This window comes from Oncorhynchus tshawytscha, linkage group LG25 (assembly GCF_018296145.1).
Source record: "Oncorhynchus tshawytscha isolate Ot180627B linkage group LG25, Otsh_v2.0, whole genome shotgun sequence".
In the NCBI taxonomy this organism is placed as follows: domain Eukaryota; kingdom Metazoa; phylum Chordata; class Actinopteri; order Salmoniformes; family Salmonidae; genus Oncorhynchus; species Oncorhynchus tshawytscha.
The window spans coordinates 11,906,111-11,933,874 of NC_056453.1; the positions used below are offsets into that span (position 1 = coordinate 11,906,111).

Genomic DNA, 27,764 nt, shown 5'->3' on the forward strand with positions numbered 1-27,764 from the left:
TCTGTTTGTTCATTAATTATGGCTTCCAAAATCCCCCTTGTACCCGCTAACAACCTACAAAGACCTAGATCATGTGTTAACGTTGTCTTCTCTCCTTATTTCCCACACCTCTCCAGTGTTGAGGTTGGTGTGCGTTGCTGGCTGGCAGGGGGAGTGGGGGTACTCTGAGCCCGTGCCAAGGCATGCTAGGCAGCTGGGTGCACAAAGCGACCACTGCCATTGTACATGTCTGCGGCTCTACAAAATGTACACAGCAGTTCCAAAATAATCATCAGGAGCCTGGTGATACGGGCTAGTCCGAGTGCTTTTAATGAAGCTGTAGATTGTGTTTTTACATGCCAAAGCTGGGGGAGTTTGAACATGGCTGCCAGCTATTAAACCCAACCATAATCTGAGCACTGAGAAGGGCCAAGCTCTCTTTTGAGCACCCTGAAGGGCCCTTGTTATGAACCTGACACCCCGGGCCTCTCCAGTGCCAGACTTCCAAGTCTCAGGGAGAAGGGAAGGGGAGGGTTGAGAGGGGGCCTGGGTAAGGCTGTTACATTATTGGGTTACTATTGTTGGGTTTTGAGAATATGAAATATACTATTCATGTCACTGATAGAGTGCTAAGGTTTAGATGGTCTACACCAGAAGTTAATGGTTATAGGAGGAAGGTATATAGTGTGTGCAACTAAGATTGGTATATGTTGAGTGCAGGGAAGCGATTACATATGGTAGTGATGGAGGGGGGTTGAGGTCAGGTCAGGTCACCTTAAGGGAGAAATAGACATTTATGGCCCGTATCACTAGTGTCCTGCCTAGCAGTAAAGAACGATGTTTGTACAGATGGGTACAGTGCCTTGCAAAAGTATTCATCCTCCTTGGCGTTTTTCCTATTTTGTTGCATTACAACCTGTAATTTAAATGGATTTTTATTTGGATTTCATGTAATGGACATACACAAAATAGTCCAAATTGGTGAAGTGAAATGAAAAAAACTACTTGTTTCAAACAATTCTAATAAATAAAAATGGAAAAGTGGTGCGTGCATATGTATTCACCCCCTTTGCTATGAAGACGCTAAATAAGATTTGGTGCAAACAATTACCTTCAGAAGTCACATAATTAGTTAAATAAAGTCTACCTGTGTGCAATCTAAGATTCACTTGATCTGTCACATGATCTCAGTACATATACACTTGTTCTGACTGGGTCTGCCACACCACTAAGCAAGGAGCACCACCAAGCAAGAGGAACCATGAAGACCAAGGAGCTCTCCAAACAGGTCAAGGACAAGGTTGTGGAGAAGTACAGATCAGGGTTAGGTTATAAAAAAATATCAGAAACTTTGAACATCCCACGGAGCACCGTTAAATCCATTATTAGAAAATGGAAAGAAGGGGCCTCCCGGGTGGCGCAGTGGTTAAGGGCGCTGTACTGCAGCGCCAGCCGGGCGCAGTGCGCGCTAACCACCGTCAAGGATAACCCACTAATCACTAGCTACCTGACTCGTCTACCACACTAGATTTTCTGACAGCTAAAACATAGCATCCCAGCTATGGCGACAAAAGCATCTCCCACAGTGTCTGACATTGAGAAGCTGAACACCCTGGATGCTGCGGTAGACCCAAAAGGCCTTTTAGGTCCCACCTTCGAGATGATACCAAAACAGTGCGGGGAGGGGAAGAGGGAGGGTGAAGCCCTCCAGCTCTTCGCCCAGGCTGCAGCAGGTCGACCCCTCTCAACATTTAAAATGCCCAGGCCCCCAGGCTGCGAGCCCAAGGAAGCAGAGAACCTCAGACCCTAAAGGCTCCTGGTCTAAGAAGCCTCCCTTCCCAGCCATGGTCCCAAGGAGCCATTCGGCCTCTAACCCCACCCAGGGGGTAAGGAGGAAGAAACTGATGGCCTGGCAGTGTCCCCATTGCCAGAGAGGCGAGAACGGCCTCCTCCGAGTGCCGTTCTATCTCTTCTGCCAATCCTGTTCCAGGGTGCAGGTTCCCAGGCACCTCAGTGTTCTTTTCTGCGTACTGAACCCAAGTCAGTGGTCACAGAGTACAGCCCAAAGAGGAGAAGAGACAATGTCAGTTCACATTAAAAATGATACCACAAGCAAAACCAGGCTACAGGCCAAAGGTGTAGTCAGACATTTTGTTTCTCACAAAATCAAAACAAACAGGGTACCGACCTCCCTATATCTCCACCAGAGGAAGCTACCACTCCTTCTGGTGGTGATAGGCCACATAAGCACTCTTTCGGTGCGGGCTAGCCGCGCATGCGCAGTACATCGTGGATTGTAGTACACCCTCCCTCCAACAGAGGGGGGAAGCCAGGTATATGCAGTGTCAAACTGGGTGCAGGGCACAATAGACATGGGATGCAGACTGCAATTCGTTGTCACCCCGCCTCGATTCAAGTGAATCATACATACTCAGGCTCAGAGGAAATCAGTGTGTGGCTTCCGGGAAGAAATCACATCGCAAATAGGGGAAAGGGGCAGTAAGAAGTGTTTCTCCTGAGCAACGCCATTGCTGTTTTTACTCGGCTTTTCCTGGTTCCAAAAAAGGGGGGCGGCATACGCCCGAATCCTAGATCTACGTGCTTTGAACAGGCACGTGAGAAAGTACACATTCCGAATGTTGACACACACTGCTCTGTTACGCACCAAGGCGATTGGTTCGTATCCGTCGACCTGAGGAACGTTTACTTTCACATCTCAAAATACCCTCCTAACAGGACATTTCTCAGATTCACTTTTCAAGCAGTTATTTCCTTTTCGGCCTCTCGCTGTCAATCAGGTTTTTACGAAGTGTACTGAGGCAGCCATAGCCCTAGTAATAGACAATTGGCTGCTGTGCGCTCAATCGAGACAGGATGTCTTAGAACACAGTCAGCTGCTCTTGGAACACCTGACATTTCTAGGTTTCAGAATTAACACAGTAAAGACCGTTCTGATTCCCAAGAAGACAATTTATTTCCTAGGTCTAAACTTAGATTCAGTATCATTCAAAGCTCGCCTCTCAGCAGAACGTATTTAAGAACATTCCAGAATTGCCTAGCACTGTTTTCACAGAGGGAACCTGGTCTCTTTAAAAACATGCCTACGGCTGCTAGGTTTGATGGCACCGGCTTTAGTAGTCATTTCATTAGGACGCTTGAACATGAGGGAGGGTTCCAACACTGGGTCTCTTCTCTAGCTCTGAGCCCAACATGTCACAGACATCATTGTGTACAAATCTCCATAGATTGCATGGTAGCACTTCACTCACAGGGTGTCCAGATGGGCACTGTTTTAGCTAGAAAAGTAGTCACAACGGACACATCTCTGTGGGAACCCCATCTCCGTTCTACTCACATAAACAGCCTTGAAAGGTTTGCAGTGTCCCTAGCATTAAAGTTGTTTCTCGTCATGTTCTAGTCAGATTAGACAATACCACTGTTGTGGCTCACATAAACAGATAAGAGGGACTGCGATCCCCTCACTGACACACACACTGGCACACAGACTGATTGTGTAGAGCAGTGTGTATCCCCAGTCACTGAGAGCTAGTCATGTACCGGGAGTGCTGAATCTGGGGGTAGATTTACTCTTCAGGGGAAACCCTCTATATGGGTAGTGGAAGCTCCACCCAGAGGTACCCAATCAGGTTTGAATGCACGTCGGCATTCCAGCAGTGGATCTTTATGCATCGATGGAGAATAAACTGTGTCCACTGTTTATTTCCCTGAGGGATTGGGATGCAACAATGGGAGTGGGCGTGTTGGCGTACTATTGGCCACGAGTCGTCCTTTATGCATCCCCACAACTGGCCCTGATATCCCCCACCCTAGCCAGGGTGCAGGAGAAGGGTCTCTCTCATACTAATAGCGCCGCATTGGCCAGAGAAACACTGGCTAGCTGAGATCATTCTACTACTATGCAGTCAACCGTGGACCCTCCCTCTGGGTCTTAACCTACTGTGCCACCCACCCGGAACGGTTGGCACTCTAGGCTTGGCCCGTGAATGGTTCAATTTGTACACTGCGGGGATTCCCCAAAATGTCATTTAGAATATTCAGAGTGCTAGAGCCTCATCCACCAGGTCAATTTATGATTGTAAATCACGTGTGTTTGAGGAATGGTGCACTAAGTCACAGGCAGAGTAATTCCGGTGCTCTGTCCCGATAATCCTGTTGTTTCTACAGGAAATATTAGACAAAGGAAAGGCCTTTTCTACTATTAAGGTGTATCTGGCAGCTATTTCGGCTTGTCATGTGGGTTTTGGGAGCACGACAGCACGGCAAACACCCCCTTGTCGCCTGTTTTATGAAGGTGTACGTCTTTAGCGTCCGGTGTCCAAACAGCTTGCCCCGTCATGGCCCTTACCAGTTGTTTTGGATACTATGCCAAAAGCCTTTTGAGCCCTTGGATCAGGTGGATCTTAAGATGCTTTCATTTAAGACAGCGCCATTACTTGCAATGGCCTCCGCCAAGTATGTAAGAGGCATTCACTCACTCTCACTGCACTCGCCATGTGCACAGTTAGGGTATCATTGCGGCCTAACCCTGCCTTTATCCCTAAGGTTGTTAAGCCATCTTTGATGTGAGTTCCCCTTGAGCTGATAGCTTTTCATCCCCCACCATTTTTCTCTCCGGGAACATCAACAGTCGCATATGTTTGTGTCCAATACGCACTCTGCATATCTAAATGGACATGACTAAAGGGTTGAGATAATGTGTTCAATTGTTCGCCTGGGGAAAACCTTACACTGGTAAAGGTCTCACTGAACAATGCCTCTTCTGCTGGAAAGTGGGGGCTATCACTTTGCCCTACACAAGTCTCCTGCTGGCCTACAGGTTCATTCATCTAGAGGAATGGTTATGTCCTGGGCTTTATTTAAGGGCATAATCTATCCAAGATATTTGGTCAGCAGCGAGTTGGGCTTCTCACTGCAACGACCCCAGATCTTCTGAGGGGCAGCGCCCATTTGTGTGATAAATCGCACGGGGCAGTCAGTTGTCAGGATAAGCTTGCCTGGCAAAAAAAAGGAGTCAGTCTATCCCATAAGAGAAATACTGAAACTAATATTTGAAAGAGAACTTTAGGTTACCATCGTAACCCCGGTTCTCTGAAAGTATGAGTTAGTTATTTCACCACACCACCCTCCTTGCATTGAGCGAGGAAGAGGATGTGTTTTTTTTAATGACTCCCAGATGCTGCGTCTGACCTTTTATAGGGTAATAGGGATGTTTGATGAGCTGTGCGCTCTTGCTGCGCAACAGGTGGCATTCCGGCTCAAAATAGACTCTTTAGGCCTATGCATGTGATAGATAAATTAGTGATGAACTAACCTACTAACAGCCTAATTTGTGTTTATGCCAGACCATATCAGCTACAGTGGGTATCAACAGTATTCACCTACTTTGGACGTATCACATTGTGTTGCGTTACAACGTGGGATTAAAATAGATTTAATTGTGATTTTTCTTGTCGTTGATCTACACAAAATTCTCCATAATGTCAAAGTGAAACGAAAATGATACAAATGTTTACAAATTAAATTAAATAACAAAAATATAGAGATTGGCTAAGTATTCACCCCCGCTGCTTAGGCAAGCCTAAATTTGTTCAGGAGTAAAATGTGGTTTAACAAATCACATAATAAGTTACATGGACTCACTCCATGTGACATCATTTTTGTATTTTTATAATGACTATCCCTTCCTCTGTCCCCCAGACCTACAAAACCTAACATCTGCAGTCCAGTTCCTAGAGGAACGTCTATTCCACGTCGTTTCAACGTAATTACATTGAAAGGACGTGGCGAATGTTACAGTTTTGACTAACATCTGCTTAAAAAACTATGGCAAGACTTGACCCAGCTCACGTCCTGACCAACACTAAAACAAAGAAAACACAAAAGAACTATGGTCAGAACGTGACAAGAGCGAACAAAATGTGATCAAACACATGGGACACCATTCCACTCATTGTGCTGCAGACATTTCCAAGAGCCCGTCTTCCCTAATTAAGGTGCCACCAACCTCCTGTGCACCACACCAGTATGAACCAACGTTATTTCACAACAGATGTCAAGGTGTAACTTGATGATCCGTTGGCCAACATGACCCTATGACCCTGCATTGACTGCTTTGTTACATAACATGCAGCTGGGAGCTCTGTCAAGGTCTTGCATCACACATTACATGCTAGCCAAGAATAACAAACAAGATCATCTCCTGTATTTTCATAATCATATGCAGCATCATATTTCAAAACAAACTTGCCAGTATCGAGCATAAATTAAGTGAACCTCTGGGTCAAGCCTAATGCTTAGGCTACTGAAACTAATTGGGTTTCAGAGATGCACTGGCAGGTTCTTAGGTTAGTAGATCTCTGATAACAGTTCATTGACTCAAATGAATGCGTTGACCCAGAAATCCACTTCCCAGTTTTAATCACGTAACTGGTTGATGTGGAAAACTAGAGGGTGAGGGTTGATTTGAGCTTGTTTTGGAGACCCAGAAGGGAGCTGTCCTCCATGCTCCCGCCCTGCAGGTACCAGTGCATCAAGGCTCAGACAAACAGACTCTGAAACAGCTTCTATCCCCTGGCCATAAGACTGCTAACAACTACAGCCCCCCCCACGGACTCTATGCCCATCCACAGGTCTCTACCCACTCAGGCACAACCTACGCTGTTGCTAAAAATGATTATTGATTAGATGTATTACTCCATTTCACTGCTGTCCATTGTTATTGATTTGCCAATGGTATTTATCTGTTTATCCTGCCATTGGTATATCACCGTGAGCATTTATGTATTCCTGCTACCAGTTACTTTTTCTACCAGGGCGCCGATGATGTGGATGTCGATTAAGGCAGACCCACGCACCTCTCTGATTCAGAGAGGGGTTAAATGCAGAAGACACATTTCAGTTGAATGCATTCGGTTGTACAACTGACTAGATATCCCACTTTCCCTTTCTATGTTTGTGTGTTGTTACATTTTCTATTCTTAACAATATTATTCATATTATTACGATCACTGCATTGTTGGGAAAGAGTTCACAGGGTAAGAATTTTACTCTACTGTTTTAAACCTGTTGTATCCAGTGCTCGTGGCGAATAAACGTTGAAACTTGAAACCCCACCGTGCCTTGTTTGGAAAGAGAAAGACAAACAGAAACAGACTGCCATATCCTGACATTCAAACACCGGCTTACACTCAAATACTTAGTCCAAGTGATTATAATTGGTTGCGAAAAGATGTGCTGAGCTGCAGGCGTATTATCTCATCTCATCATCAACCACGTTCTGAGCCAGATACAGGAAATGCTTATTTTTCAGTGTGACAGCGCCTTCCAAGCAGCTATCAGAATGAACAAGAGAAAATGGTAAAGAAAGACAATTGAGACGAAGATGCTTCCTAGCGGTCGATGTTTGTCTGTCATCACACTTGTTTTTACAATTGGTGAGTCCTGTATATGACTCCTTTATATTTAAATACTGTAAGATTGTATTTCGAATCACTGAAAAAACATATTCTAAAATTAAGAAAAAAATGATATGATTCAAAAACTGGAAAACCGTATTTGCATAATTTATTAATAGCAAATAACTTTAATATGGGTGTCTTGAATATTTTTTGAGTAAATTAGCCTGAATGATCAAGGTTGGAGAGTGCTTTTAAAACAGCCTGGTTGTTGTTCTGTTCGATTTGCAACAGACACTTCTTGCATTGACTTGTCTTTTGAGCAGAGAGAATCAACTAACCACCACTCTCAGATTGATAGCAAATATCTTCATAATGCGATTGCCTTCCATAATTCATGAGCCGTGCATTGCCTGGTCAAGCTCCGAGAGTGTTTTTAAACAAGGCTTTGTTGCCTTGTGGTAATGGTCGATCTACGACAGGCACTTTCCATGCGCGTTAAGTACCACTACTCTCAGCTACAGTGAGCATGTTATGTCAGAGGTCTTGGTCCTCTCATGGCTGCCAATAGAATGTGACCAAGGAGAGTCTGCTGTGTGCAATATTGACTATCCAGTCTCCCAGTGCTAGTGGTGTGACCATGACAGCGTTGGGTCTGTGTTGGGTGGTGGGGTATTGTCATGTGCCCCATGTTGCCACATTATTGTTCACTCTATCTGGCAATCACAAGCTGTCAACAGATTCAGCCTCAACAAGGCTCTAAATTAGACATGTGAGCTCTGTTTATACATTTCCCTTCACTGGAACTAAGGGGCCTAGTCTGAACCATGAAAAACAGCCCCAGACCATTATTCCTCCTCCACCGAACTTTACAATTGGCACTATGCAGTCGGGCAGGTAGCGTGCTCCTGGAATCCGCTAAACCCAGTTTCATCCATCAGACTGCTAGGTGGTGAAGCGTGATTAATCACTCCAGAGAACGCAATTCCACTGTTCCAGAGTCCAATGGTGGAGAGCTTTACACCACTCCAGCCGATGCTTGGCATTTCGCAGGGTGATCTTAGGCTTGTGAGCAGCTGCTCGGCCACGGAAACCCATTTCATGAAGCTCCCGACGTACAGTTATTGTGCTGATGTTGCTTCCAGAGGCAGTTTGGAACTCAGTAGTGAGTGTTGCAACCGAGGAAACACGATTTTTACGTTCTATGCACTTCAGCACTCGGTGGTCCCTTTCTGTGAGCTTGTGTAGCCTACCACTCCACGGCTGAGCCGTTGTTGCTCCTAGATGTTTCCACTTCATAATAACAGCACTTACAGCTGACCGGGGCAGCTCTAGAAGGGCATAATTGTTACGAACTGACTTGTTGGAAAGGTGGCATCCTATGACTTCACTGAGCTCTTCAGTAAGGCCATTTTAATGCCAATGTTTATCTATGGAGATTGCATGGCTGTGTTCTTGATGTTATACACATGCCAGCAACGGGTGTGGATGAAAGCCAAATCCACTCATTTGAAGGTGTGTCCACATACTTTTCTATATATAGTGTATGTGTTGAGAGATCTTGAAGCAGTTAGCGGTTGATTAGATATATTCATTATTTTTGTGATAAGAATTTGATCAAATATTGGAGTTAAATATAACAGTTGAACTTTTAAGTGCCACCACTACTTAATTGTAATTTAGCAGATACTCTTATCCAGAGTAATTAGTGTTAAGTGCCTTGCTCAAGGGCACGTCAACACATTTTTTACCTAGTTGGCTTGGGGATTCGACCCGGCGACATGTTGGTTACTGGACCAACACTTTAACCTTCTAAGCTACCTACTACTACAGACATCATTGTGTTTCAAGCTACAAAGACGCATGCAGTGCAAGCGTTTCTCTGCTCTGTTTCATCTCGGGCGCAAATTCACTGGTCTAATCTGTCTTGTCGACACGAGCGTCCTATTTTCAAAGATCAGTTTCATACTTGCAGGAAGTTGTGGTGACCGTCTAAGACAGATATTAGAGAAGTGCATTAACTTGTTCTATAACAAAGATGATCCCTGTGTTTCAGAATGCATGTTCACACATGTGAGAGGAAATGACCTGGAAAGCAATGATGAACCAGGTAAAAAAAGGAAGTCGTTATGAAATATGTTGCTACCTCAAAGTCCTCATACCTATAACGCTATTGAGTCCTTTGACTTTCACTAGACTGTCAGTTGAGAAAATGTACTTAAGCTCCTTCTGTAAGTGACTGATGCAGCTCGAACACGGACATGTCAACCAAGCCACACACTTATTACAATCCAAGGCCTACAATTCCATTCCAAGCTTAACTAATGCAACTGCAATATTTCAAGTCAACACAGATCCAGACAGAGACTGCCAACTGGGCACACACTGGTTCAATCAGCGCTGTTTCCACGTCATTTCAACAAAATGACATTAAACCACGTGGAATAGACGTTGAATTGACATCTGTGCCCAGTGGGTGGGGACATGACTGGACCTATGTTTCATCAGCCTGAGGAACGAGTAAACACATTGCAACAGATTGCATCAAACAATTCTCACGTGTGAACTGGCCTATTGAGCAAAAACAGGGAACTGGATATGTACTGTCTATTGCTGCTTTCACAACAGGCTGTTGGTGGCTTGTTGGTGGCTTATTCTTTGTGTTTTGGTTTCTTAGATGCTACGTATGCTTTGATTGGAGCAGGAATTGGGCTCTTCTTTGCCATATGCTTTATTGGCAGCAAGCTCTACATTATAAAAAAACACATGCTTGATATCGAAGCTTCAGGTAAGTGCACAAGCAGAGTAGCATACCTGTATACTTTTCCACGTTTCTACAATGAATATGAATTCATGACATTTGTGAAACTGAAAAGTATTCATTTTTTCCCTTTCTTTTTTAGAGGAATCCGTAAAAAACCCATCTCATCAGTAAGTGGACTACTTGGAAATAAGTAGTCCTTCGGTGTTGTCATAACAAACAAACAAATCGGACATGATTGTGGTATCGATATACAACAAATTTGTACTAAACTTACAATGTATGGTTTTGTTCCCTTTGCTAAATAGAACTGCTTTTGTGGACATGAAGGACTTAAGAAGAGTAAGCGATGGATGAAGTGACAAGGATACCAAAGAATTCTGAAGATAAATGGAAATGTTTTGGGCATGGAAATGTAAATAACAATTGCATGATGTTTGAGTTGGAAGTGTCTATAAACATGTGAAAGTGGAGTCTAGACATTAGTGTTTGGTCTGCCTGTGGTGAAGGATAGCTATACAGTATACTGTAGTCCAGGCCTGGGCAAAGGCCTGGACTACATGCGGCCCGTGGAATCATGCTTAGATCACATAAAGAATTTGCGATGGTAAAAAAAAATAAAACATAGTTGTTATTCAAATTAAAAGTCCTGTGAATACTCGCCTTTGTATAATGCTTTAACTCCCACCGCTTGGGGGACATTTATTTTGAAGGCATGTAATAAATAACATCTGCATGAGGACAGACAGTGACTGACAGGCTCCCACACACACGTCACAGTTACAAATAGTAGCTAGCTAGAAATTTGCTCAAAAATGCATTTTTCAAAAATGTCAAAGAAAAGGAAAGTAGACCATGAGCGTAGGGTGTTCCAGCAAGAGTGGACATCGAAATATTTCTTTATTGACGTATCAGGGAACGCTATGTGCTTAGTGTGCAAAGACAGCACTTCCAGATGAAATATAGGAATATGTCTTCTGAGCAGAAGGCAAGTGCATCGAAAGAGTTGCTTTCTCAGTTGCAAAAGCAGCAAGGACTTTTCACAAAACTGCATTCAGCAAACAACGGAATTGCGAGAGCTAGCTATGTACTGTCCCACAAAATTGCTAAACATTAGCAAGCCATTCGCCCCGGGGGCGAGTTCATTAAATCATTTTTAATTGACTCTGCAGCAATACTTTGCCCAGACAAGAAAGAGCTGTTTGAAAATGTTTCCCTGTCAAGACAAACATTGACAGGGTGTGTTGAGGACCTCGCAGGGAATATAGTACAACAGTTGAAATACAAGGTCAAGGATTTCACCTATTTCCCCGTGGCCCTGGATGAGAGCAGTGATGCACGTGACACGGGGCAGTTGTTGATATTCTCCCGAGGTTTAACCCCATTTATTGGCGGTTAATAAGTGTGTGGCAAAGCTGGGACTGAGTTTTGAAAAGTTCTCCAGCGTGACCACTGATGGGTGCCCAAACCTGACAGGAAAAAAACATTGGCCTTTTGAAAAGGATACAAGATCAAGTAGCTGAGCTGAACCCAGATCAGATAATTAATTTCCTGCATTGCATTATTCATCAGGAGGTGCTCTGTAAATGTGTTTTGAAAATGAGCCAAGTTGTGGATATTGTTACTAAAGTGGGAATGAGAGCAACATCTTTAAACCACAGGCAGTTTGTCTCACTGAGAAGGGTGTGGAACCTGAAGTCGGGGGATTGCTGAGTTTTTGCAAATGAAAGGAGGAACATATGTGGATTTCCCTCAACTGCAAGATAAAGAATGGTTGACTGATTTTATCTTCACCGTGGACATCAGGGCCCTCATGAATGAATTGAATTCCAAACTAAAAGGGAAGGGCCTTTTTGCACATCAGATGTACAGCCTTGTCAAAGCCTTCAAGGGAAAATTACTCTTCCTGACCTGCCGAGTAGAAGGCAACAATCTCACCCACCTTCTGACACTACTAGTCTGTTTCCTATCAGATGACAACAATCTCACCCACCTTCCTGAAACTACTAGTCTGTTTCCTATCAGATGACAACAATCTCACCCACCTTCCGACACTACTAGTCTGTTTCCTATCAGATGACAACAATCTCACCCACCTTCTGACACTACTAGTCTGTTTCCTATCAGATGACAACAATCTCACCCACCTTCCTGAAACTACTAGTCTGTTTCCTATCAGATGACAACAATCTCACCCACCTTCCGACACTACTAGTCTGTTTCCTATCAGATGACAACAATCTCACCCACCTTCCGACACTACTAGTCTGTTTCCTATCAGATGACAACAATCTCACCCACCTTCCGACACTACTAGTCTGTTTCCTATCAGATGACAACAATCTCACCCACCTTCCAACACTACTAGTCTGTTTCCTATCAGATGACAACAATCTCACCCACCTTCCTGAAACTACTAGTCTGTTCCCTATCAGATGACAACAATCTCACCCACCTTCCGACACTACTAGTCTGTTTCCTATCAGATGACAACAATCTCACCCACCTTCCAACACTACTAGTCTGTTTCCTATCAGATGACAACAATCTCACCCACCTTCCTGAAACTACTAGTCTGTTCCCTATCAGATGACAACAATCTCACCCACCATCCGACACTACTAGTCTGTTTCCTATCAGATGACAACAATCTCACCCACCTTCCGACACTACTAGTCTGTTCCCTATCAGATGACAACAATCTCACCCACCTTCCGACACTACTAGTCTGTTTCCTATCAGATGACAACAATCTCACCCACCTTCCAACACTACTAGTCTGTTTCCTATCAGATGACAACAATCTCATCCACCTTCCAACACTACTAGTCTGTTTCCTATCAGATGACAACAATCTCACCCACCTTCCAACACTACTAGTCTGTTTCCTATCAGATGACAACAATCTCACCCACCTTCCTGAAACTACTAGTCTGTTCCCTATCAGATGACAACAATCTCACCCACCATCCGACACTACTAGTCTGTTTCCTATCAGATGACCAGCGGGAGAAGTATGCATCGCTGCTGCTGCGTGCTTTGAATGGTGAGTTTTCTTGTCGTTTTGAGGATTTCAAAGTGTTGGAAAATGACATGCTGTTGGTTTCCTCTTCTTTCACTTTCAATGTGGATAAAGCTCCTACTGACCTGCAACTTGAGCTTATCGATCTTCAGCCTGATGCAGTGATTGGAGAACCATTCAAAACAATGTCACTGACGAGGTTCTATGCATCTCTCGATGAACACAACTTTCCAAAGATTAGGAGTCAAGCTCAGAAGATGTTTGTACTGTTTTGTACTGAGTCAACCTATGTATGTGAACAGACATCTTCAGTGATGAAATATAACAAGTCAACGCACAGATCATCTCTGACTGATTCTCACCTCTCAACAATCCTGCACATAGCGACGTCAGAAACTATACCTGACTTCACTGCTCTAGTCAATGCCCAACAGAAACTTCACTCCTCCTCACACTGATTGAGTAGTTTAAATCTAATGTTGAGCTCTCTCTCTCTCTTTCTTGTGTTCTTGTGCATACCCGTTAACAAGAGTTCTGTCCGTGGTGCTGAATACACAGTGTACATTTCCCCTCATGTGGTTCATTGCATGTTTGATAATGAAAATACCTACCAAAAGGAGAACATAGATGTGGTTTATTTCTGTGCATGTAAAAAAGTAAAATAAGTATCAAAGCTGGATGTGATTTACAGTAGAAATATCTAACAGCACAGTCATACACATGATATATATTCCTGTAATATGATTCTGGCCCACGATGGCAAAAATATATTCTAATGTGGCCCTCCATGGAAAATAATTGCCCAGGCCTGCTCTAGTCAATATTCAGGGCATAAGAAGAAATTCCCTTGACCACGCCCACAAATTGGGGAAACCAAACCATCTTCCCCATTGACCCCCATTGAAAAAGAGCCAACTACTTTGTAGATTTTTTGTTATATACAGATATTAAAAACTATGCCGAAAATCTGCTGTGTCATACAATGTACATCAAACCAGGTTAAAAAAAAATCACGATCTACGGTTTGCAATGCTCCCAAGTAGGGAAATAAAGCCTAGCTTCAGGCTATTACTAGGCGTAAAGGAGGGTGGGAAATTGTGGGACCCGGTGTCCAAGTACACGTCTATGCAGAAAACATTTAATCCCAGATAAGACGTTTTACTTGTTTATTATAGTCTGTATGTTATTTCACACTAACCACAGGTTGTTTTCCCCCAAGGTGGGCGGGGCCAATGTCAGCCAACACGTCTGTCAATATACTTCCCACAAGGGGGCAGTATTGATCACTCCATAACAAAGCAGCTTGCCTAAACTCTCACTCCACAACTCACTTCTCTGCGCTCCAAAGCCCCCCATGCATCTCTCGCATCTGAGCGCAAGAAGGATCTTGTGAACATGCCGGTTTACTTTAATTACCCTGCAACCACGTCAGTCTCAGACCTAACTGCCTTCCGTTGAACAGACATAGACTTAGATTTATAGGAACACTTGAACACTTAATTGCTGAGAGCCTGAAACCACTGTAAGAATTATAACCCCCCCCCTAGTGAAAATAGAGAGAGTTTGTGTGTAACAGAGAATACTACACCAACATCAGATGCATTTATAAGTATACTTCATAGACGTGCTTTAGCAGTGAATATACAGTAACTGTGCTCTATATGGTGTCTTCTCAGACTTGCAAAGTTTCTGGGGATGCTGCCAAGCTCAGCCTTTTCTATCAAACTCACAACTCAGATGATCGGATGAAGAAATAGCAATCCAAGCATGGATAGAATATGAGTCCAAATATTAGAAACTATTATGATGAAAGCATGAATGCAGTCCTGTTTGATCTAACGAAGAGGGTGAATGTGTGAACAAAACTTGTGTGTCTATAAAGCCTTTCCCTAAGAGAGGAGTCGACTGTCTTCCAAAACAGAGCTGCCCTCACAAAGTCCTGCACAAAGATTCTCTGTGGGCTCTAGTTACACAGACAGAGACAGCGCTGATCTATCCTCCTTCATTATCTGTCTCTCTGTGCGTGTGCATGTGCATGCGTGTGTGTGTGTGTGTGTGTATCAAAACTGGTCAGACTAGTCTGCTCTGCTGTAGTCCACAGCTGGAAGTGTGATACGTCGGCGTCGAAAGTAAAGCACCCAACACACTCCCTCCTTCCTTCCTTCCTCCTGCACAGGAAATTCCATTTCCCACATTCTGCTAAGCAGAGGAGTAAAGTGGGGTGGGGTAGTGTGAAAGAGGGAGGGGCGAGGGGGGTGGTTCCAAGCAGAAACAGAAAAAGTCCTGTTTCATATTACACACAAATGGCGTAAAAAAGAAAAGAAAGGGGGAGAGGGATCCTGAGCTGAGGCTCTGTTCTTTGGGAAACATTGAACTGCCTTTTATGGAGCCTGCTGGTCTGGAAAATGAAGATCTCTTCAGTGGTCATACTTCTCCTTACTAGAGTGTTCATTGCCGGTAAAGCAACTTTCTATTTCTATTTAGGTGACTGGGCTATAGAGGAAACTTGTGATTTTAGGTCAGTATGTCATGATATGAAATTTGGCAATAACTTTGAAATGGTGAGAGAGAGAGAGAGAGAGAGACAGAGAGACAGAGAGAGAGAGAGAAAGAGAGAGAGAGAGAGAGAGAGAGAGAGAGAAACGCACTACGGTAACGACATAAAAAAAAATTGAAAAATATTTGTTGAAGGGCTAGTCGACTTTTTATTAAATGAGTGAGTGTTCTGATAAAAACATTCTACATAACATGTGTTTGAATAGAAATAATCAGTGGGCAGTGAAATAATAAGTTGTTATGACAGGACAACTGCAAGTGTAATATAGTCTTTATTTTTGTGCAATGTTGAAAAATAACTGTAAACTGAGATATTGGTGGTTTCCCTTATTTTTGTTGAAAACGAACATTGCAAGGTTTGTAGTTTGCTTTTATCCCATTTATTGTGAGTTTGTGTGACTCTTTCATAAGATGCAGCTTAATACTCTAGCTAAATAAATATATCTAACAAAATACAATTTTCGTCTAGAAATGAATAGTACTTTTTATACCGTGTTTTCATGGCTTTGAGTGTCACAGAAATATGCTTACTGCTAGTGGAAAATTAGGATTATGAAATGACTCTCGGTTGAAAAAAACAGATGTTGCTTTTGTCATGGAATAAATGAGGCCCTGAAGTATATTCCTTAATATTTCTTCCTCTTAAAATGGACATATACTTGCACTTAAGTCAAGCACCACTTTCACATGACTCACCCACAGACATACATACAGTAGGAAAGAGATACTGTGTATCTTACTGTTGATCAAAATCAGAACAACAGATAAGGATTATCTATGAATCTAGGTCAACATTTATTCTTCCAACTCCTTCAAGGTCTTCACACACCAGCCTAGGCTCTTGATGGCTCTTATACCCTTTGCACACAATGAACCAACCAAAACCCTACGGGGTTCAGCTCAAAAGGGTATTGATGTCACATCTATATCTTTATACATATTCTTTATGCGTGTTCTATATCTTTCAGAAGTGTGCCAGGCCATCAATGCCACCATCACCCCATTCCCCTTCACGGTGGCCCAGGAGGGCGAGAACATCACCCTGACCTGCCAGGTGTCCCAGAGACGACGCTCCAGCAGCCTGCCCGTGGTTAAATGGACCTTCCGGCCCGAGCATTCTTCCAGCGACGAAGAGCTCCTCATCGCCAAGGTCAACATGAGAAAGGCCAGGTTCTATGGGAACTATACAAAGAGCTTCCCCTGGCCTAAGCTGAAACTGACAGTGGTCAAGCAGGGGAGGATTTTCGACCTGCTCATTATGAACATCTCAGCGGAGGACCGAGGACTCTACATATGCCGGGTGCAGGAGTTCAAGAGGCACCAGAGCCGATGGAAGGCGTCAACAAACTGCACGGCCGCCACCGAGCTCCGAGGTAACTATGGATTTCGGTGTAGCACTGTGTGCAGTAACAGACAACTGACCAAATCTAGGATTCATCAGTCAGGAGAAGGAGGAGATTGTGTAATGAGAGGTCCTGTTTTTTTTTTATTGTGGAAGGGAGTTCAATAGTTTTGAACACGCTTGAGAAGAAGCAGTATTTCATAGCAATAAATTACATGGCAGCTAGTGGTTGCAGGGCTTTGTTATGCTGGAACGAGAAGATGGAGTATATTTTCGTCTCTGAAGACAATGTCTGCCCTTCAGTTTGGCCAGTTCGATGCACATAACATTCTGTGAAAGGATCTAAGCAGCATGCACAGTAGCGAGGCAGATGCAATTTCACTTTCTAAGCAATTACTACAGTGCTTTGAGTAAATTCAGATTGAACCAGTTTTTCCGTTTTCCATGGAATAATTTGTGCCGGCTGTGACATTTGTCTGTTATGGCCAAGTCTGAGCCAGAGCAGACAGACTAGAGCAACACCAGAGGGAAGGGAACACCGGCACCATCACCACCAAACAGATACTGTCTTTAGCTACTGCCAGGAGTTTCCCTCCCCTAAGTATTGTACACATATACAATCGTGGCAGGAAGTGAGTGAATTCGAGAGTGATAGAACAAGAGATAGTTGTAGTATGAGGCTCCCCAACGTCAGAGCGTCTATGTTGTCGAAGGTTGTTGGTTGAATAGACAACTGTGTAGTAGTGCGGATGTAAGAGCGATAAGAACACGCCATAACCTCACTCCACGGCCAGTTTGAAATGTCGCCAATGGTGCTATCGAATTGGATCCTTTTCTATAGCTCAACAGGTTTGTATATTGTCAAGCAGACAGTCACATGTGTTGGCGAGGCAGGGGGCCCCAGGTTTTAGGTGGGGTAGGTCAGATGTACTCAGAGAGGGAGGAAGCTAATACTTCTAAGCTAGCACACTGATTAATTGATTTCACGTTGGCTCAATACCTGCCTTGATTCCTTTGGTCTTACTCCATACATCCTACTCTGCCCAAAATCCAGGAATATGGTAGGCTATGGTATACAACGCAAAAGATCATAGGGTTTGATGGTTTAGGGAAAACAAACTGAAAACAGCATGAAGTAAGGCCTCTTTCTGGTGTAAACCCCTATAAACCCAGAGATATTCGGACAACGTGTGCGTGGGCTGGGAGATGTTGTGCCTTTTTAAAAATGTATGTGGTGAAACAGATGTGGTTTGTGTTGAAGTGTAGGAGCATCAGGGTCCTCTATTACTCTGGGTCCTCCGTGGTCAGGGTTTAATATGGGCAAGTGTAAAAACAGAGCTCCGAGAATGAGGCCACCATTACTTTTTCACGGGCCTCACAGTGAGAAAGAGGGTGGTGAACAGAGGACAAAGAGAAGTGAAGAAAGAGGACGTGAAAGTGAAGGAAGTTTTGAAGGTGTTTGTAATGACGATTGTATGATTTATCGCTCCGTACTAGTATTCACTTGTTCTTTTTTTTCTTCTCTAAATTTCATTAATACCCTGAAGTAGCCCAAAGTGACCCATGTCTTAGGGATGCTATTCATTCAATATGTGTTGCTCTGTGCTGTCAAAGTGGGGATACATACGAGAGACCTATCAAAAAGAAAGGGGGAGCACAAGTGAATGGTATCAATTGAACAGCGGGTGAATTTGGTTGAATGTTTCCAAATGCCATTCAAAAAGAGCCATAAATGGCATTGATGACATTTTTAAAGACACTTCTTTGGCTGCATGCAGTGCTAGAGCTTTATATTATTCCAGCATGTGCAGCTGGCCTCCTGGCACAGTGCTTAATGTCCCATTCAAGTCACACTGTCTGATTCATGGCAAAGAAGTCTTCTGCGCCACAACACTGTACGCTTCATTTTTGAACAACAACAAAAAAGGCGTAGCCAAGAGTGGCTCTACCTGGAATGACACAGGAACGTGCTGAAAGAGTTTGTGACCTTTTATTTACAGCAAGTACTGCACATACTTGGCAAACACAACAAGAGAGAATCCAGAGCCAAGTCTCCTCCTCTCATCAATGTCAGACTAATGTTTCCAAATAGTTGAATGTGGGACATACATATGGTTAGCCCAGTCTAAAGCAAGTGCTGGTGGTTTAGCGTTGAGGTAAATGCTCTAGAGGTAAGCCCTCTGGACAGGCAGACACTCAGCCGGGCTTCAGCCCACTAGCTCTGGCGGCTAGCTAAGCTAAGTATGGCTGCTGTGGGTGGGAGAGGCTAGCCTGGCTGTCGTCAGCTGCTTGCGGTTTGGGGTATTTCAGGATGGCTTGGTGGGTGTTAGCTACCACGAGCCAGTGATTCAAGAAGTGAATCTGGAGGAGAGGACAACATCGATACTGTCATCCTACGCCAACCCGCCTACAATTAGAGGTTTTTAAACTGTGTACACTGTATAATCAGGTGGAACGGTAGCCTCACTGATTACTATGGACGTTCTCTTGTTTCCTTCCAGTACATGTCATACCAGTGACCAAGGCCAAGGAGAGTCTGTGGAGTCTGTTTGAAGGTAAGAACATGACTCTGGTGCTCTGCATTGTTCTTGTACTAAAATAGCACAACCACAAGAAGCATGCCTAAATGGGTGGACATGGATATTTTAAGGGTATGTCAAAACAAGTGACTAACAACAGAAACACGGGTCTTCAGGGTAGCACGTCTTCTGACTCGAAGGATGACTCATCTGGTTGGTTTTGTGTGTTCCAGACATGTACCTGTGCGCTGCGCTGATCTGCTCTGTGGGACTGGTGTGCATGTGCATGTTCACCGTGGTGGTGACCTGCCAATATGTCCAGAGGAAGAGGTTAAAAGGTAAGTAAACACACCATGAAATAACTAGTCTGGGCCGCATTGACAGGTCATTTAAAGTGAATGGACAAGGCAAGCCGAACTCTTGTTTTTTGACGACACGGCAGGATGTGTTTCCCCATCATGCGCCAACGTTTCGTCTCATTGTCTTACAGACAGCTACCATTTGGTCAAGAGCCCTCAGAACAGGTAGGCTTCTTTACAATCCAAATACAATGTGAGCCTTACTGTAGATAGTATGGTAGCCTACACACAGAATCTGATCTGGCCTAATTCTGCTGTCAAAATCTCTGTCTGCAGTTCAGGGGAGACGGTGACCAGTCTAGTCAGTGTGTCTCCTGCCCTGCCCAAAAAGCAGAGGAGGTACAGGAGGAAACGTAGCAAAGAGCAGTCCGAGATACCACCAGAGATACCAGCTAAAGGTAAACGGACAGCCTCTCTGGCACAGGACATCCCATCACATTTGTACCATATATACACAAATGGATGTTTTCTTAGGAACGTAAGAAGCCTATCTTCATACCCACCCGTTGGGTATGTGGAGGGAATGGGGTTAAAGTGACCATCATAGAGGAGTTTACTTAACACTGTGTCTGATTCCTGATATTAGATTCCTGATATTGCTTCTACTTGCTACCATCACGCTGTACCTTTTTTGAGTCTATATATGGTTCTACACTATACTGTACTGTATGTGCTGGCATAGAGAAACTGGCCAAAGAGCGAAGCAAGTTTTCAGTCTGTTTCCAGAAATAGTGCACTGTTTACGGTCAACGTATTATGCAAGACAGCAGATTCTAAGTAGCATTTGTTCCTGATGATAATATTTTGGTTCACCCTTGAGATAAATAGGTTTGGCAGAGTTTAAGGGATTTGTCTGTCTCACAAGCAGTTCAGGTCATCTCGTAGTAGTCTGAATGCCTATACGTAAAGCATTGTATGTATGTTCAACTCTGCTTTGATGTCTGCTTCCATCACTAATCAATGACAGGAGAGGCTTGTAAACATTGTGGACGGAGACAATTGTGGTTCTGGGTTTTGGTTTGATGGGGGGGGGGACATGTTTCTTGTTACACAGACAATGTGTTCCCTCTCTGCATAATGATCATTTCATTCCTCCACAGCACCCATTGCAGACAAAATCCGAAAACCCAAACTTTTAAAGGCGCAGCCGAGGAAAGTGGTCTTAGTAAGTTTCCTGCTTCTTACGTACAACGTGTTAGGCAACAGGTACATTATTTATGTAGAGGGCTGTCCAGAAATCTAACATTCCTTCGAGTTGTTTTACTTTAAGTTGTACTTTATTTTATTGGTATGTGTATGTGACTACTATCCCAAGGTAATTTTTGTCCAGAATCCTATTGTAATAGACACAACATGAATAACTCAATTTACGAGTCTGGTCACACTTCCTTTTCTCCTTGTCCCTTGCAGCCGAAGATTGCAGAGGAAAGCCTTACTTATGCAGAGCTGGAGCTGGTCAAGCCTATCCCGGACAACAAAGCCTCGTGCACAGGCACGGTATATGCCGAGATCCTCTTTAAGGAGAGGCAAGTGTGAGAAACACACCACTAATATCTTTAGGCAGTAGCTCATGTACATGTTATATTTATGATCAGTATTATTGTTTCATATTGTGTATTTCACTCAACGGTGGGAAGTTGTTTTTCTTTACAAAGCCCAAATTAGATGAGATACAAATGTGTTTTCTATTTTGAAAATGTCGAATTTTTTATTTTACGAGACATCTTATATTCTTTTTTTTTTTTTTGTTTTGTTTTTTAATGTTCAACCCAAATGCCTTATCCCCCGAAAACATCTGCATGATGTCTGTCATGTTCCGCTATGTAATTACCGCAGTATTCAGCTGCAAAGCTTGACATTAAAGGCAACAATTAGCCACCTGCCCTCAGGAGATAAGTTTGTGCTATCACGCCAGCGCTTTCAACTGGTGCCAAAGTCAACGGGATCTTGGGACACACTGTACCCAGAGCTGTGATCAGCTTGTGATGGAGCAATTTAACAGGCTGCAAACTAAAGGCCTTGTTTGGTTTCCCTTGTTAATATAGCACCAGTGAACACCTCTCACCTGAAGATTACATAGCACATCGTTAATGAAGGTTGTTTTGTTTGTAGTTTTTATAAGAACTACGCCAATGACCAAATGCCATATCGGTATCTCTCAACAGCTGAGATTTGTCTTCTGGTTTTAACTTTTCAGTGAATATAAGTGTGTGTAAAAATGCTTAGTGAATTGTTTTCGCTGTTTAATGACCCCTTGGATTGAACCATGGAAAAGCGAGCAAAACGCCCGGATTTTCTTTCTGCCCCTGTGAACTTGAAACGCCAGACATCTAGGCACCATAACCATGCCCTCCCCCATCTCTCTCTCCCTATCATACATGCAGATCTATATATCTATAATCCCCAGAGTGGGATTATGCATTGAGACGATTCCACACGCAGGAGAAACCAAATCCTTCCCACATACATTGACCACAGCGAACTCTATCTAAATCTATCGATACAAATCTACACAATGACTCAAAGTAAACCTCCTGGGGGTGAGAGAAACTTTAGAGAACCTTTTTTAAACTGTGAAAAAAAAATGAAAGTCTCCTCCAAACCACATTGGACTTAATGGGAGGCCACTGCATGGACCACTAACTAGAACCATGTGTGAACGCTGAACTCTGCACTTTTCCTCTGCCGTTTGTTTCAAGCAGAGAGTGCCGTCCTCCAGACTCATCAGCACTCCGCTCCAATCCATTTGGAGCTCCCATGTTGTTGTTGTTTTGCATTTGAATTGACATACGAGCGTTTGTGCATGTAATGTATCACGTGTGTATCATGTGTGTATCATGTGTGTATCATGTGTGTATCATGTGCTGTATAAACATCGAGCGGATATGCACGGTCAGTGGTTATTAATCACGTGTTTTCCTTGTGCTTTCTTTCAAACCTCCGTAGGATATCACATCAGTGAAAAGTCAATGACAATTCACGACATGCTGTGAGGAAAAACGGAAAATAAACTATTAGGAGTAGAAGACAAATTAGAGATGTTGTGGTTTGACCATACCTCCATATTTGCTTAATTTGGGAAAATGGGAAGGAGGGAGGGAGGGATATATAGAGAGGAAGATATATATATATATAGAGAGAGATATATATATATATAGAGAGAGAGAGAGAATAGGTAGTGACTTTAAACTGTGCCTCCCTGGTCTGCACTCATTTTAAACTACTGAAGTCATCTAAAAAAAATATAAATAAAACATGATCAGATCTCAAGTCTCCAGACATGATGATGTTTCTGAATTGCAGAGCACAGTAAACCGAGTGTAAATCAGGGGTTTACCAGTAGCTCGCAGCCCACCTATGAGTAGATCGCCAAACAATTCTGAAAGTACATGCAATTTGACAAGTATCAGACCCCGCAAGCTCCCAGCTACTATCTAATCAACGCAACATTGACATTATGCCACCCATGGTTAGCCACTATTGGCTCAAAAAGCCAAACCTAACACAATATCTGCCCATTCATTTACAGTAATACTGCCCCTGTCTGTCTTTTCCATCACTCTGTGTGTAGCCAGTTGATGTCATATCCATCTTGTGGGTTGACAGAAATACTTTCCCCAACACCTTCTCATTTAAATGTTAATGGCTTACCTGGCAGAAGTATATCATGTGTATCTATTATTTGTTATTTGTTAAGTTAACTTTGCCATGAAATGAGCAGCAGCAGCAGTACAGAACCATCGCTACACCGGCACATTAGAAGGCACATTCCTCACTTGCTAGATGCACAATTAAAGGGTCAGATGCGCAACTAAAGGGAAAGTACTTTAGTCTAGTTCTCTTCTAGACCAAAATGGCCTTCTGATGTGATGTCATCTTTTACTGCAGTGTGCTAAATCTGGGTCAACACAGAGTGTTTCTTGGTAGTCTTAAACAAACCTGCTTTGAAACAGAAGTATACACCTCACACACATGGTTATGGTCTTAAAAACAGAAGACACCTGTACCATGTCAGATAAAGAGTTGAAATGTATTCAATTATGAGTTTGCATCCCAATATTACACTTCATATACATCACAGAAGACAGAAATATAAAAACACTGGATGTTTCAGGCAGGTTTTTTAAAATCATGTTAATTGATTATGAAATTATGACAAATATTAATAACATTCCACCCATGAGGCCACTAGAAGGCGATTTAGTCATTTGGTACCCATTGACATGGACTCAGAACATCCAGTTTCTGTCACGCCCTGATCTGCTTCACCTGTCCTTGTGCTTCTCCACCCCCCTCCAGGTGTTGCCCATCTTCCCCATTATCCCCTGTGTGTTTATACCTCTGTTCTCTGTTAATCTGTTGCCAGTTTGTCTTGTTTGTCAGGTCAACCAGCGTTTTGTCTCAGCTCCTGCTTTTCCCCAGTCTCTCTTTTCTCGCCCTCCTGGTTTTGACCCTTGCCTGTCCTGACTTTGAGCCTGCCTGCCATCCTGCGCCTTTGCCCCTACTCTGGATTATCGACCTCTGCCTGACCTGACCCTGAGCCTGCCTGCAGTCCTGTACCTTGGCCCCACTACTCTGGATTACCGACCTCTGCCTGACCTGACCCTGAGCCTGCCTGCAGTCCTGTACCTTGGCCCCACTACTCTGGATTACCGACCTCTGCCTGACCTGACCCTGAGCCTGCCTGCAGTCCTGTACCTTGGCCCCACTACTCTGGATTATCGACCCCTGCCTGACCTGACCCGGGGCCTGCCTGCAGTCCTGTACCTTGGCCCCACTACTCTGGATTATCGACCCCTGCCTGCCTTGACCTGTCATTTGCCTGTCCCAGTTGCTGCAATAAACATTGTTACTTCAACACTGTCTGCACTTGGGTCTTATCTGAAACCTGATCCTTTCATTGTTTCTCTATGAACAATTGTAATTTTGAGAGTGAAAAATGTAATAAAAATCTGAAACCAGGAAAAATATAATGGAGAAAATATAATTTGGGAAAATATAAAACAGAAAACACAGTGCATTATTTTCTCTTGTACACTAAGGACACTAGTTGTAGGGGAGAAGAGAAGAAGAATATGCCTATTTGAAAGTTAGAAAAAAAATGAGTAGCTCGCAACATTTAAAAACATTTTTTTTAAAGTAGCTCTCATGCTAGAAAATGTTGGAGACCCCTGGTGTAGACGTTATCTACGTAGTCTGTGTGGTTAGAGAAATTGGTACCGGCGAATGTCAAAGTATTAGTCTGACATCTGATAGAGCCGAAGGGGATAGTTGCCATTTTACAGGCTCGTAACCAATTGTGCTATTCTGTGTGTTTTTCTTTTCTTTTTTCGTTGTTTGTAACTTTTTTTGTACATAATGTTTCTGCCACAGTCTCTAATGACCACAAAGAGCTTCTGGACATCAGAACTTTGATTACTCACCACGGACTGGATGAAGTTTTACGGCTTCTCACGGACCAGGCCCAAATCCCCGTCATTCGCATGAAGAGGAGACCCAGATATAAGGGCCGCGATCCAGGTGCTTGGTGAGAATTTGTAGGCGAGTGGATAATCTGCCTTTACCATCCGTCCTACCGGCGAACGTACAATCACTTGAGAAAAAACTCTGAAAAAATAACTCTAGACCACCTTTACTAAACACACGTAAAAAGCTCTCCCTCGCCTTCCATATGGCAAATCTGACCATAATTCGATCTTCCTAAATAAATTTACAAGCAAAAACTCAAGCAGGAAGTACCAGTGGATATGATCCGGTATTCAACCAATGGCATTGAGGAGTATACCACATCAGTCACGGACTTCATCCATAAGTGCATCAACGACATCGTCCCCACAATTTAAGTACATATCCCAACCAGAAGCCATGGGTTACAGGCAACATCTGCACTGAGATAAAGGCTAGAGTTACTGCTTTCAAGGAGCGGGAAACTAATCCGGACGCTCATAAGAAATGCCGCTATACCCTCTGACAAACCGTCAAACAGGCAAAGCATCAATACAGGACTAAGATTGAATCCTACTACACCGGCTCTGACACTCATCGGATGTGGCAAGGCTTGCAAACTATTACGGATTACAAATGGATACCCAGCCACGAGCTGCCCACTGACACGAGCCTGACAGACAAGCTAAATGCCTTCTATGCTCACTTTGAGGTATGGAAGACTGAACCATACCTGAGAGCACCAGCTGTTCCGGACAACAGTGTCATAACACTCTCCGTAGCCGAAGTGAGTAAGACCTTTAAACAGGTCAATATTAACAATGCCGCAGGGCGGATTACCACGACCAGCTGGCAAGTGTCTTCACTGACATGTTCAACCATTCCCTGATCAAGTCTGTAAAACCTACATGTTTCAAGCAGACCACCATAGCCCCTGTGGCAAGAATGCCAAGGTTACCAGCCTAAATGACTAATGCCCCTTAGCACTCACGTCTGTAGCCATGAAGTGCTTTGAAAGGCTGGTCATGGCTCACATAAATACCATCATGCCAGAAACCCTAGACTCACTACAATTTGCGTACTGACCAGATGCCCTTTCCCACCTGAACAAAAGGAACACCTATGTGAGAATGCTGTTTGTTGACTACAGCTCAGTGTTCAACACCATAGTGCCCATAAAGCTCATCTCTAAGCTAAGGACACTGGAACTGAACACCTCCCTCTGCAACTGGTTCCTAGACTTCCTTACGGGCCACCCCCAGGTGGTAAGGGTAGGCAACAACACATCTTCCACACTGATCCTCAACACGGGGGACCCTCAGAGGTAGGTGCTTAGTCTCCTCCTGTACTCCCTGTTCATACACGGCTGCGTGGCCACGCACGACTACAACACCATCATTAAGTTTTCCAACGACACAATGGTGGTAGGTCTGATCACCAACAACAATGAGACAGCCTATAGAGAGGAGGTCAGAGACCTGGCAGTGTGGTGCAAGGACACAAACCTCTCCCTCAACGTGAGCAAGACAAAGGATTTGATCATGGACTACAGGAAAAGGAGGGTCGAGCACGCCCCCATTCGCATTGACTGGGCTGTAGTGGAGCGGGTTGAGAGCTTCAAGTTCTTTGGTGTCCACAACACTATTTTATGTTTTTTATTTCACCTTTATTTAACTAGGTAGGCTAGTTGAGAACAAGTTCTCATTTACTGCGATCTGGCCAAGATAAAGCAAATCAGTGTGATACAAACAACAAATCAAAGTTGCACATGGAATAAACAAACATACAGTCAATAATACAATAGAAAAATACAGTCAATAAATAGGCAATAGTGGCGAAATAATTACAATATAGCAATTAAACACTGGAGTGATGGATGTGCAGAATATGCGTGTGCAAATAGAAATACTGGGGTGCAAAGGAGCAAAATAAATAAATAACAGTATGGGGATGAGGTAGTTGGATGGGCTATTTACAGATGAGCTATGTACAGGTGCAGTGAACTGTGAGCTGCTCTGACAGCTGGTGCTTAAAGCTAGTGAGGGAGATATGAGTCTCCAGCTTCAGTGATTTGTGCAGTTTGTTCCAGTCATTGGCACCAGAGAACTGAAAGGAAAGGTGGCCGAAGGAGGAATTGGCTTTGGGGGTGACCAGTGAAATATAACTGCTGGAGCGCGTGCTACGGGTGGGTGCTGCTATGATGACCAGTGAGCTGAGATAAGGCGGGGCTTTACCTAGCAAAGACTTATAGATGACCTGGAGCCAGTGGGTTTGGCGACGAATATGAAGCGAGGGCCAGCCATTGGCTAATATCAGTAATGCCAAATTGAGTGTTCCATCCAATAATTCTTTAAATAAAAAGCTAA

At 43.6% G+C, this 27,764-nt stretch overlaps 1 protein-coding gene across 1 annotated transcript; it reads left to right on the top strand.

The window, feature by feature from the left end:
* Window positions 1-15,468: 15,468 nt before the first annotated feature.
* Window positions 15,469-22,860, top strand: vstm4b (V-set and transmembrane domain containing 4b). Its single transcript, XM_024387613.2, has 8 exons — window positions 15,469-15,634; window positions 16,702-17,106; window positions 19,577-19,630; window positions 19,828-19,932; window positions 20,085-20,118; window positions 20,230-20,351; window positions 21,054-21,118; window positions 21,364-22,860. Exons 1-8 carry the CDS (start codon window positions 15,583-15,585, stop codon window positions 21,487-21,489), a joined length of 963 nt encoding a protein of 320 aa, XP_024243381.1. The 5' UTR covers window positions 15,469-15,582; the 3' UTR covers window positions 21,490-22,860.
* Window positions 22,861-27,764: the final 4,904 nt, after the last annotated feature.